At 44.1% G+C, this 13,642-nt stretch overlaps 1 protein-coding gene across 1 annotated transcript in view; it reads left to right on the top strand.

The window, feature by feature from the left end:
- The window catches only part of ALLC (allantoicase), an 823,350-nt gene that overhangs the window by 428,001 nt on the left and 381,707 nt on the right, over positions 1-13,642 (top strand). The window contains exon 7 of the mRNA XM_085610751.1: positions 9,911-9,997. Coding sequence (XP_085466877.1) covers positions 9,911-9,997 — 87 coding nt within the window. The remainder of the gene's footprint in view (positions 1-9,910; positions 9,998-13,642) is intronic.

The raw sequence follows: 13,642 nt of genomic DNA, 5'->3' as shown, positions 1-13,642 counted from the left end.
TAGAACCCTGTAGGGCTGTAGGGAAGGAGATATTGACTCAGAGGCGAATTACTTTTTTTCATTATCTGATGCCACATGGTCAGGCTCCGGGTCAGATTCTGGGTCCAATACAGAGTCAAGTGAAGAGAGCGGTGCACAAGGCAAGGGCACGGGAGATTCGGGTACTGTCACAATGACACGGAAGACGCACCTCAGAATGGGGAGAGTTGAAAATCAAAGGCAAGGGGACCTGAGATGGGATTACTCACTTGGAGACCAATTGATGGGAGTTAGTAATAAATCTCCCGGTGAAGAACTTTCTCTGGCACCCCCAACCCTGGAATCTATTCGGCAGTGCGTGGTAGCACACCGAGATGAATCTCATCTGGAAAGTAAAAAATCTCAGAATGCTTCCCATAAATTACAAGGGGCAATCAGGAAAGTTGCAAGAACCCGGATGACTGAGATAGAGTCAAGAACGGCCTTGTTGGAGTCAGAGGTAGCAGGATCAAAGGGTCAAGTAGAAGCCCATGAAGCACAAATCGTGGACATCCAGTGGAAGCTGGAAGAGAGCGAGAATCGCCAATGAACGAACATATATGGTGCAAATGTTGCAGAAATCCTTCCCTAAACTGGAAGGCTGAAATTGGCAGCAGGAAATACAAAGAAGGCACCGAGTACCATTCACTATCCGACTGCCAATTCGCCCAGACGCCAAACCAAGGGCATTTCTGGTCTATTTTGGAAACTATCTATTGAGGCAAATTGTGTTTGAAAGGGCAAGACCAGAAGCACAACGCAGTGTAGATGGGTTTTCCTTCTTCACTAGACCAGATTTCTGCCATATCACCGCGGAAGGATGTTGGCGTCTTCGTCAGACTATTACGATCATCCAGGACAAAGGTGCGCAGGCCTTCCTCCTAAACCTTGCCCGACTAAAAGTAATTTGGAACGATCAAACGAGATTCTTCACGTCGGAAATCAAGGCGAAGGAGTTCTTAGACGCAGGGGGAAGATGACATTTCAACTTGCTGATGCCGATATTTTCTCTTTCCTTTTCCCGTCCAAAAATGTTTAAACATCTTTAAGATACAGAAAATCTACTTTTTGGGTGTTAAGTGTAAGGTGACATATAGGGGTATGGGGGTTCACAAGGGTACACATAGGAATAACATATAGGTATTGCGTACACATCACTAATCACATCACTATCGGGAGGGTCTGATTGCTCATCAACCACAGACCTAAGCAGGTCTGTTGCTTCATAAAGCAGGGAGGGAGGGTGGGGGTTTGAGTGGGAGAGGAAAGGGGAGGGATGGGGAGAGGAGAGGGACAAACAATTCAGAAAAAGCAGAGGAAAGCTGAGCTGAGATTGAAACTAAGATGAAGGAATGGCTTAAGGTGCAACCTAGGTATCAAACAAACTATAGGGATGGGTAGGTTGCGTATTTGTTCAGTAAATATAGAGGGCCTGAATGATAGGGGTAAGAGAAATAGGTCAGCAGAAGTGGTACGAACGTGGGGTGCAGATATCATATGTCAACAAGAGACTCATATCCCATGGCAAAAGAGAGGACTTAATGTCATCCCTGGGTATACACAGGTAATCAGTTCATTACAGACAACTACGACTAGAGGAGTTGCTATACATATCTCTAATCGGATGCCATCAGCCGAGCAAACTCTTTCGGATAAATGGGGAAGGTGGGCGATTGCTTTATTATCTAGTAGGGTAACACTATGTACGATCTACGGCTCGAATTTCGATGACCCAGACCTATGGTCAGAACTAGAGCTTGAATTAGCTTCTTGGCCATCCCCGCTCATAATTTGTGGGGATTTTAATATTCATTTAGAAACACACGATACACCTTCGGGAGAGTATCAGGGGAGAAAGCCACAAGTGTTTAAAGCTTTAAAAGCGCTAGTGGAAAGCCATGGTCTAGTGGATTTGTGGGTTTACAAAAAATCTGGGGATACAGGGTATACCTATTTCTCTTGCCCACATAGGAAGTATGTTAGGCTTGACTACTTCTATGTCTCCGCCTCTCTTAAAGAGGGAGCTACCATAAGAAAATTACCTAAGGTCTTGTCAGATCACAACCCTCTGTTGTTGGAAATCGAGGTTCAGGGGTATGAGAGATTCTTCACAAAATGGTCCTTTCACAGAAAACACTTGGCCACTGAGGGATTTATAGATCACATCAGGGGGTGGACTAGGCAATTTTATGAAGCAAACAGATTCAGTACATCGAGAGAAACTGTATGGGACGCATTTAAGGCATGCCTCAGGGGGGAGATCATTAGTTACGTCGGGCATCATAGGAAAGAACAGAGAGAGGTAATTCAGCAGCTTATGGCAGAGCTCTCTAAATACGAGGAGGAGCACACGGGAGCCATTGGTAGAAGGCAGGTGGAATTACAGAATCAAATAGAATTAAAAGTTATAAGTACTAAGGCTAAAATTAACGGAATCTATAATAAAAAAATCGCCGAAGTGTACCAAACTCGGTCCAGGGATAACTATGAATATGGGGAGATGACAGGGAAACAGTTGGAACTTAGATTGAAACAGAGGGCGGCGGCAAACAACGTTTCGAAGTTAATGAGGAAAGATGGGAAAATCGTGACAGAACCCCAGGATATTGTTAAAGCATTTGCTGAATTTTATGAAGACTTGTACAGTTCTAAGGTCAACCCACAAACATCAGTAGGTATGGGAACTAATATCATGCCCCCAATTATCCAAGAACTGGAAGAAGATATATCTCTGAATGAGGTCACCGAGGCACTCCAGGCAATGGCGCACGGCAAGGCCGCCGATCCAGACGGGATTCCAATGGAGATATACAAAGTCCTGCAGTCAGAGCTGGCTCCCCTTCTGCTGGACCTGTTTCTGGCGGTGCAGCAGAGGGGAGCCCGCCCCAATCTTGAAAGGAGACCAACATAGTCATCTTCCAGATAAAGGGAAAATCTGCTGAGGACCCAGCCTCGTATAGACCCATCTCCCTCGTAAATTCCAAAATTATAGCGCTTAGATTGGCAAAAATAATTGCCTCCCTGGTTAGTCCGTGGCAGCACGGATTTATCCCAGGCCAAGGAACGACAGACCATGTCTGACGCGTATTTTCATTATTTGACATAGTGGAAGCGGCAGGGGGGCAGATGTCTACTATTGGACGCTCAAAAATCCTTTGACCAGGTCGAGCGGGCATACCTGTGGTATAACTTAAGAACTAATGGCTTCGGCCCTCGCATGTTGACTGCTTTAAGGGCTATGTATGTACAATCCCACGCAAAAATTCAATTGATGGGGAGAAGTCAGGAAGAATCAAGATCTCACGTGGCACAAGACAGGGCTGCCCATGCTCCCCAATTCTTTTTGCGCTCTATATTGACCCTTTAATCAGATCAATGCTAAATGACCAGGCTATTAAACCAGTAGTGGTTAGGGGATATAACACTAGAGTGCTAACCTACGCTGCCGACATTGCAGTTGTCACCCCTGACCCACTGGAAGCTTGAGGTAGGATCGAGGTTCTGGTGCATGAATTTGGGAGGCAGTCGGGGTATAGACTAAACTCTGACAAAACCAAGATCGTCTGTTCTAAAGCCAGTCGGTTTCAAGATCCACAGAGGTCGGAGGTGGCAACATATTTAGGGATAAACATAAATGCGGAGGTAGGGACTGTCTGGGATATTAACTCGGCACCTCTTATAAAGAAGATAGGCAATGACCTAAAAAGAATGGACAACCTACATCTATCCATTATAGGAAGAGGAAATATCATAAAAATTACAATGCTTCCCAAAATATTTTATTTGTTTAGATGTATACTGTTGGAACCATCAAATGGGTTTTTCAAAAAAATAGAAGGGATGTTCTCACAATTTATCTGGGGATATACAGATTAGAAGATCACTAAAGCTGATGACTTTACCACAAAGCCGTGGGGGTTTGGCCGTCCCCCATATGTTATATTACTACTGGGCTACAACTTTACAGCAAATGACCAGCCTTTTTAAACCTAAAAAATTGTCAGAATTAACGCTGGGAGATCAAGATAGGGAGTTTCCCCCCCTCCAGTTACGAGCTTTCCCTAGGGGATGCAGCAGCAGGAATTTTATTGAGGCAGCTGGAGGGAAGTTATTATTAAAAAAAACGCGCTTCAAATCCTTAAGAGCAGCCTGGAATGTTTGGTGCAAGGGTAGAAAGTTTATGAAAATACAAAAGGTTCAGAAATACCTATTATTATGGTGATTGTCAATCTTTCTGCCTTCACTTAATGACATGTTAAGTAGAAATTGGGAACAGGCTGGAATAAACTATTTAGGAGATATCCTTAATCAGAATGAGGTAATGTCATTCAGAGAACTCCAGGAACAACATGGTGTGGACCCTAGGACACTTTTTAAGTATTTGCAAATCAGGGAGATAATTAAACCAGTTATGGTACAGCTCACTAGCTTGGATAGAATTCCTTTGTTAGAAAGTCTAGTGTATAGGCAGCCCCGTGTTAAAGATCTGTGTTCAATATTGATGAATGCCAATCAAGATGACATAGCTAGGTCAGAAAATTTATGGGCAGTGAAGCTAGGGGATCAGGATGTGGATGTGTGTAGATCCCTAAATTTGTCTAAAAAGATATTCCTGGCTGCTAACCTCAAAACTCAACATTTAAAAACAATATTCAGGCTATATTATACGCCGGCAAAAGTGTTTGCCTAGGGGGAAAAGGGGAACCAATTACTGCCCAAGATGCGGACAAGGCTCGGCTTACATAGTTCATATGTTCTCTGGATGCAGCAAGCTGATTGTTTTGCAACGGGATAGAAAACATTTTGAACCATACTATAGGGCGACCAGTCTCATTAACTGCAGCAATGGTACTAGGCTTCACCATGTGTATAATCTGGAGAAGGCATTGTATAAATGCAAAGGAAGGAGAGCAAAAAAAGAGGCCGCCAAGTATGGGGGCCTCTGTTGGAGCAAGAGGGGAATTAAGAAAATAGATTCAATAAGTTTAACAAAAGGATATTTTTGTATTCCTTCTCTCCTTCCTGCTAAGCTAGTCTTGTGTTTATCTCCTTTTTGAAATATTCATATGCTCCGTATGTTACTTTATTGCTTACCATTAGTTTAACTTACTCATTGCTCTTGTTAGATGTTTTTTAATTGGCTGTTGATGCGATACTCACTTCCGTTTAGACCGGAAGCAGCAGTGCCTAACTACTGTGTTCCTCCCCGCGCTAAGCCGATCACTTTAATGTTGTGGGCGGAGCTTGTGTGACGTTCAGGTGACGTTACAATCAAAGGCGGTTGGCTGGCTGCCGGCACAGGGGTGGGGACGCCATTGCTGTTTCTTTGTTAAAATGAAGTGGACTACGTATTTCTCTCCTTCTGCTCCCTCAACTCTGTCCAGACGTTTTTCCGTTCCCCCCCCCCCCCGGCTCATATGCATGCGCAGATCAGAGGCTCCTGCCCACAATCCGATGCCATTCGCCTGCCGCCTCCTACAAAATCCATTGGGAAGCGGCCTCATCGACCTCCCCCTCCCCCAGCTTCTCATAGCTGACCCCCATTTCTAATCGGGGAGTGCTCCTTAATCTAGGAAAAGTTACATAGTGACGAAGGGCAGCCTGCGGCAGCACAGCACAATGTGAAAGGGCATAGCACCCGACGGCTAGTGAGCCAAGAGCACAGCCCTCCCACATCGCTATTGCTAGCTGCAGTCTTTAGCCCGACCACCAACATCCAAATCTTGGCTTCGTTGACGCAGTCAGGCTGGGTGCCAATGCACGCACAGGCTAGTCCAGCAGGTAACCCGATACATCCCGTGCTCCACAGATCCGGAGACAGCAGGGGCGTCCCGCCACAGAACACCCAGTACAGGACAGCACAGGGGTCAGACCTCGGACACCTGAATGGTTGGTTTACACTTTGATTTTTACTCTCCGCAAGCAGCAGTCCTACGTCCCACCCTCTCTCTGGGTGGGTCGGACATTGGAGGGGCCTGAAGGGCGTCACCTTTCTCTTCCTCCACCCTGGCTTCCTCTATCCTTCCCGTCCCGTGCACAAAGACACAGTGTAGTGCCCATGCTCGTTCCGATGTTGTGCTTGGATGTTGCACATGATCTCTCGGTTGGCGTGGGCGGCTTGGTGCCGGGGATGGCAGGCTTGGTGCTGAGGACACACCGGAGATGTATGGGGCCCCAGAACCCGGGTATTGTAAATATCTTGCGAGCACTGAATTGCACCACTGCTGGTTGGCAATGCTTTAAGTGGGATGAAAAAGTTGGCGGGTCGATAAAAGGGCCATGGCCAAAAAAGCATAATTACAATTGCCACATATGCGTCCATCGCTCCACAGAGAGGCCAAGATGTGGATGGGCATGTACTATGTGCACGTCTGTGACCCACTGACTGGTACTATGAGAACTGACTGCTACCTCAGCTTCAGAGCTCTCAATCGTGCAACGATATAAACACCCGTGCTAACCTGAAATTACTTGGACACGTGTCTACTCAGTACAGTATTCACTATGCAACAGTCATGTGTTGCATGAACAAATACAGGAACACATCTTGGGGAAAAAGCAAATACGCTTAGGGAAATCCAGAAGAAGCAAAATGTGAAATGTAAACGGGAATCGGTTATGTGGAGTCCCGCATTAAAGTACATGAGGGTACAGACAGGTTCAGACCAGTTTCAAAGTGAGATTTTAATTTGACCTGGCAGGAGCCGACACTCCAGAACTGAGCTGATAAAACCCTTACATTCATTGTGAAGCTTTGTGTGACTCCATCAATTGAAGTCTGTCCTGGCTTCCGAGCAGTCTTTCCTTTTAGTGGTTCACCTCTTGCACATAAATTTCTTTTGAGTAGCAAGCCCCATTGCTAGAAGTCTGGTTTCTTCGTTTGCTGTCTGCCTCCCTTTGGCTTCACCATAGGAGACCCCCTACCTTAGCTTTCAGCTGGAACACCTCAGGGTCGTCATTAACTGTCACAAGATTTTTTTTGATTTAACAAAAATGATGGCCACTGTTTTGTAAAATTAATAAACAATGCACACGTCACTCCTCATATAACCCATCTACGTGAACATCTGGATGAAGCATCACTTTCAATTCCCCTAGCTTGGGTTGCTTAAATCCACCCTGGATGGGTTTCAGAATCGCTCACCTGTCAGCGTCCCTACCTCACCTGCCGTGCTTCTGTGTGCTAGTCTTCTATTGCATTCAGAGTTTTCTGACAATAAGTGATGTTGCTCTGATCAAATTGTGTGGTGACAGATCTTTTAACACAGTATACCATGATGGATGTCCTGTATCTAAACAATGCCACTTAATTTCAATGTTCTATAAAAGCACCAAATAATCACAAAGGTGGTTAGCCCACCAGTACCTATAAAACTATATGCTTTACCCATAGGAACTGTGAATTCATTTATCTGGTGGTGGTGTCTACTTTTATATAAAGCCTATGAGGAAATGATTACATTTCGAATAGTCACTGCAACAGCGGTGATGTTTATACTTAATTGTTCATGTAAAATCATTTTTATTAAAAACTCATGCACCTATAAGAATTAGTAACATTGGAACAGACCTCCACCTTTACTTACCTGGGGGTCACATTTAGTGACAACCTAAGGTGGAAGCCGCAGATTGATTTTTTCAGCCTTAAGCATCTACAATTTGGTGGAGCCCTACTTAAAGAACATAGGCAATCCATAACTAAACCTATGGCTCCCCTGATTAAAATCTACGGGTCTAAAATTCTTCCAGCTGTGATGTATGGTGCCGAATTGTGGGGGTTTAGTAATTTGGATTCCTTAAGGGTGGCACAAAATAAATTTTTGAGGTCAGCAGTTGGGTTACCCCAATCATCACCGCGTATCCCTCTTTTATATGAGCTAGGCTGCCAGCCTGTTGAGGACATGATACGGTATAGACCGCTGGCATTTTGGCGACGTCTGTGGACTACTCCGGAGTTGTCCCTATATGCCAAGGCATTGTCAGAGGTAAAAGCCCTTGGGGGCTCTCTTCGAATTAGCTGGCTGTCTGAAATTAAATTTATCCTGACTGATATGGGTATGGGTGAACTTTGGTCTAATCCTGTGTCGGCTGTTTTTCCTCCCAAAAAAATCTTTCGAGATGCCTATTGGCAATGGACCATAGGTAAGCGTCATGCTTCCCTGACTGGCAGCTCTCTGTCTGTAACCTATTTGGCTGCCAAGGACGAATCCTCCCTTGAAGCATACTGGGACGTTATAACAAAACAGCAGGACCGGAAATTATACCACCAATTTAGAATTGGCACCCTCCCATTACATTGCTTTACCAAAAAATGGAATATAACTGGCAACGATAAATGTCCCATATGTGTGGATCAGACTGAGACAGTTGATCATTTTTTATTTGTTTGCCCGGAGTACCACCATCCTAGACGGCTATGGTTGCGGCCTGTATGCCGCACATTGGGTGTTAGAACTGCCCAGGCTGCTACCAGAATACTAAAGTCTGAAACCTCGACATTTGTGGTTATTGGTGTGGCCAAATTTATTAGTTGGGCTTGGATTCTACGCAATCGGCGCAAGAGCTATTAATTCTTTGACCTTGCATTTTGGTGTATGCTTTTTACAAGATTAAGTCTTTGCTGAATCATACTGTTTAATATTTTTTCATCCAGTTCTTAATGTGTTATTTATTGGTCTAATATGTATATTGTGTAAATTTTTTTAACTCATTTTTTAATCAACCTGTATTGATGGTTTTTATGTCTTTTATGATGAAATATTCGAATAAAGACTTCTTCTGACTTGTTGTTTTTAAATTAGCTTTGTTATAATTCTCAACATAGTCGCACACACCACGCCTTCGAGGTCGTAGCTCTTTTTAATGTGGTTTAATTAAAATTAAATTAAGCTTTGTTTCCAATTCTGTCACTTAATCTCCCTGTGCTGTATCCACCACGCCCTCTCCTTTCCCACACCACTGCTTGACTGCCCCACCACCACTCCAAGATTACTGCTTTTATATGTTCCCTTCTGCCACATAAACTACTACATGTTCTAATTATCACTATAAACGTTCGGGCTCCCCTTGCATGTCTCCCCCAGTCTCTCTGTGTCAGCTCACCTTCCCTTTCTTTTAGCTCTTACATTCATGCTCTGAGGCCACTATACCACCCTCCCCCTTGTTTACTGTAGTTATTTTTATGAAGGCAAATAGTTTGTGGAATTGGAGCCCAAACGTTTATAAGCCAGGCCGGAAATTAACTTTATTCTGGAACTACCGGCGACGTGCACATTTTTTGGGCCAAGTGGTCTGATGAATCCGTGCAGCTGCAAGGGAAGAATGCATATCGCTGCATGCACACAGCGCTGGTTCTTTGTTTGGGAACCAACCATTATGCCTGTTCTGTGCGTGGTTCTCTTTGTATAAGAAACAATTACAGTGCTCTAATTCATTTCCCATGTTATCTTGCTTCTATTTCTTTATCGCGCTAAGAACCCATCTGACACCTATTGCAACAAAATACAGGATTGTGTAAGGACCCCACTGCCTGTACCATAGTCTACAAGTGTGAGATGATGAGGGTACAAGCCTTCTCTGTTGGTAAAATGTGTGCTCCGGAACAGAATGCCTTTTTTGTAGGTTTCTGCTTTCAAGCAAATGTTACGATTTTTGTTTGTCTTTGAGTGTATTCATAACTATTGAGTGTCGGGCAGAAAACAAGCATTTTTATCAGAGCTTTTAATTTTGTGTAATGCACATCCTGTGGGTCAGCGGAGAGGGAGACCTCATTATGCCCTTATTTGTTTTGCTATGCTGGATTTGGGCGAACATTAGCATGTTTGGCGTTTCCCTGCTGTGTCTCTGTTTTGTTAAGCATATCTCGACCTCAGTATATTTTTCTGCTAGATAGCTGGACTCAAGACCCAATCGCAATGTTCACACGCAGGCTCAGATGGGGAAACTACTGCTAAAAGAAGAGATGATGCATTCAATGCCTGTAAGCAGTTTACACGTATAATAATATATATTTTGTTATACAAGAAATGCTAATCCTTTGTTAAAAATGGTGAAAAATGTTTTGTCTTATTTTATGTGCTTACTTGATTGAAAACGGTAATAAGTGATGCATTTACTCCATTTCGTACTAAGTAAATACAGCAAAAATAGATCAAAATCATTAGGCACCATTTTTACTCTGATGGCAATCCTTTACTGCGAGGCAAATCCTGCTTGCCCCATTTCATATCACATATGTAGCAAAAATGGACTCAATTGATTCTGTCCCCATTTTGCCCCGTATAAAAGTTTTATTTAATTTAGCAAATAAGTTCTTATCTGCGGAACTGTGTGACATGTATTTTAATCTGGTTTAATCATTTTCCACCGTCGCGTGACCCTTGTAGACTCACTTCCACTTTTTGTGACTCGGGTCCCTTCTCCATTTTCCTAAATTAGTAGTGCTAACAACTAAGAAAAGCTACAACATGATGCAGTAAAATAAAAAAATATATTATGACTGCAAGTAGTACAGAAATGCGTACGGATCCTTTAAGGAATTAGTCGCACCACCAGGGCTTTAAGAGGGCCGGGTCTTACAGGGTCTGAGCACCGGCAGTTTTTTAAAGGGGGCCTCGAAACGGGTCTCTATCGGGCTCTGTTTTGTGCCTTGGCACAGGCGGTCCGTTTTTCCGCCGAGCGTTATAGGGGAAGGGAAATCCTTTAAAGAGAGTCATTTTCTCTCTGGATTTCCCTTCTCTTTTTGAAACTCAGGATTAGCAACAATGTCGTAGTGTCACTAGGGCTTTAAGTGGAAGCATTCTCAATATTATATACAAGCCATAGTTGCTGCTCATTTATCTTATGCAACAAACAACCATTGACAAAGCCAATAGTCCTGACTTGTTGTAGGTATAATGTTCCTTGTTGTATCATACATCTGGATGCAAAGACAGAAACAGCAAAATACCAGTCGGGCAGCACACCCTGCTAAGCACAGATTTTTAGCTTACGTGTTTTTAAGCCACGCCCTTAATGACATTGGCCACACCCATTTGAGAGACCCCCCAGTTTTTTCATCCCACTTAAAGCCCTGCGCACCACACATCTGCACCGGATTGGTTAAACTGCAGTCATAAAGCACCCAAGAAGTGTGGCGTGTGGTTTCTTGTATCCTGTGGCATATATACTAGAGCTAACAAACACCACACTATAGCTGTTCAGCAGAGGGAAAGGCTCTTTAGAGGGGTCGCTCTACAAATCTTACAGAGTCTCCATTATAAGATATTCATAGACACTCTAGATTGTCACCTTGACTTCCTGGCTACACTTTGATTTTTCAGCCCATAATTTACAATTTTGAAACCTACGCTTTACCAAAAAGTGAGAACTGGCTGAAATTATCACACCTCTCAGGGGCTACTTGGCAGTCTCTTTCACAATTTTTTGCCCCCTGCCTGGCTGCTATATCATGTTGTTTTGTTCATCTGCCTGGCGTAAGTCATTTTTACTGTCTGCCTGATGTCAAATTCCCAGGGCTTTAATCTCTTGCAATAGCTGTGTATTTTTCTTTCACATAATTTGTTTTTGTTCCCACTTTGTCTCTTTCATCTGCCTAACAGAAATAAGTTACAACATGGTGCCAATCACATGCGCCCAGAGTTTGCAAATATTGTGGATAGACATAGGGTTGGCTTTCATCAGTGGTCAGTTTAAAAAATCTACATATGCATATGATATGTGAGCAGTGTTGAGGAGCTGTGCTTTTGTCTCTTCTGTGTTCCACACTTTACTCTGATTCTGTAAGTTTGGGCTGCATTTGCAGTACCCCCGCACTTAGACTGGCTGTAGCTTATTTTACCAATTTTTCCTGCCCAATTAATATATGCATCATGCATCGCAAGGAAATGGAAGAGTACATTTGTCAGTACTAATCAACAGTAATAATCAAGTATCGACCTGTGAACCCTTATAAGACTCGCTGAGAGGTTGGGCCTGGATGGTGTTATAACAATACTTCAGTAAATACCTCACACTCTGCTGCCACTAAATCCTTTAAGCCCAAGAACCTAAAGTTAAATATGCTACTTTCACATCTGTGTATTTCTTCTGTTGGTTAATTAATAGTATCCTTATCTGCACACAGTTTGTTTTCTCCTGAACCGGCAGGACATTAACACATTGTTGTTTCCAGCAGTTTACAGAGATTCTGTGTGTTGCTCAGCTTCCTGCCACGGCCTGGAATGGTGGGGACGACGGACGGCTGTGCATTGGCATCCAGGGACCTGGTTCATCCATTACCGACCAGGGAGAGGGGTGGGTGTTTGTCCGGGCAACACATACATCTTTCTACTGACTGGCCTCTAATTAAAATCTTACCCTGTCACTCCTCCAGCTGTCTGACCAGGGGGTCCAGATTATCACATAGAGGAGCTACTCTAGTCCCGTTGGTAATCCCGCATTCTACGTCCTCTGGGCAGTACTGCAGCTGTGAATCTGTTCCCAGTGGTAATTCCCCATTCTAAGTTCTCTAGACAGTGCTGCTTCCTGCTTCTCTGGTCTCATTAGTATTTCCTCATTCTAAGTCCTCTAGGCAGTGCTTCAGATGCATCTTTGGTTCTGTCACTAATTCCTCATTTCTAAGTCCTCTAGACAGTGCTGCTAGCTGATTCTCTGATCCCGTCTGTAATTCCTCATTGTAAGTCCTCTAGCCAGAGCTGCAGCTGTTTCTCTGTTCATACATCCACTACACTCCAAACCAAAACACATGGGTAAAAGACATTGCCATATTCAACGCCAATAGCTTACTCTAAAAAAGACGAGACCTATTGCATTTGCAATCCAATAGGTCTCGCATTTGCTGGAGTTGGAGCTGTTGGCATTGCAAATGACAAACGCCTTTTATTTATGTGTTTTGAAAACCTGCAAGTGGTGCGTAAACACGTGCTTTGTACTTATAGTTGTTGCTTACGAGAAGCAAGGCTGGCAGTTACTACGGCTCTTTTACTGCCAGCCTTGCTTCTCGTAAGCAGCGACTATAAGTACAAAGCGCGTATTTACACACCGATTCTAGGTTTTCAAAACACATAAATAAAAGGCATTGTCATTTACAATACCAATAGCTCCAACTCCAGTAAATGCGAGACCTATTGCATTGCCAATGCTTGTTTAGACATATAGTGGCCATGCATCATTACACAATGACTAAATATATATTGGCTGTGCCAAACCTGGGCATGTTTGGTATCAAACATGTCGGAATCATACCCCAACACTGTTACCAGTGTTGGAGGTATACGTCCATGCACTAGGGGGCTCCTCCAGGAATCCCCCAGTACTGCCGGTAACAGCCTTCCAGGGTCTGCCAGCAAAGCTTGTGCGGCTGCTGACCCCAGACACGCTACCGACCTCCTGCTGCTGAGCTGGGCTCAAGCAGGGGAAGGGAGAACAAAAGGTTTCCTGTCACAGGGAGGTGTGACCACCTCCCAGACAGGACTTAGGTATTGGGCTGGGGTGGGGGTGCTTGCCAGCACCACCAGACTGCTTTGAAGGGCACATTTGGTGCCCTCCTTGCATACTCAAGTTAAAGCCAGTTTTGGGAGCCCTTGGCTTCCACTTTGGTGCACAACTGGACAAAGGACATGGG

Source organism: Triturus cristatus, chromosome 6 (genome assembly GCF_964204655.1).
Source record: "Triturus cristatus chromosome 6, aTriCri1.1, whole genome shotgun sequence".
Classification (NCBI taxonomy): domain Eukaryota; kingdom Metazoa; phylum Chordata; class Amphibia; order Caudata; family Salamandridae; genus Triturus; species Triturus cristatus.
The sequence above is the reverse complement of the archived record's forward strand: the minus strand, read 5'-3'. Positions and strand labels throughout refer to the sequence as shown.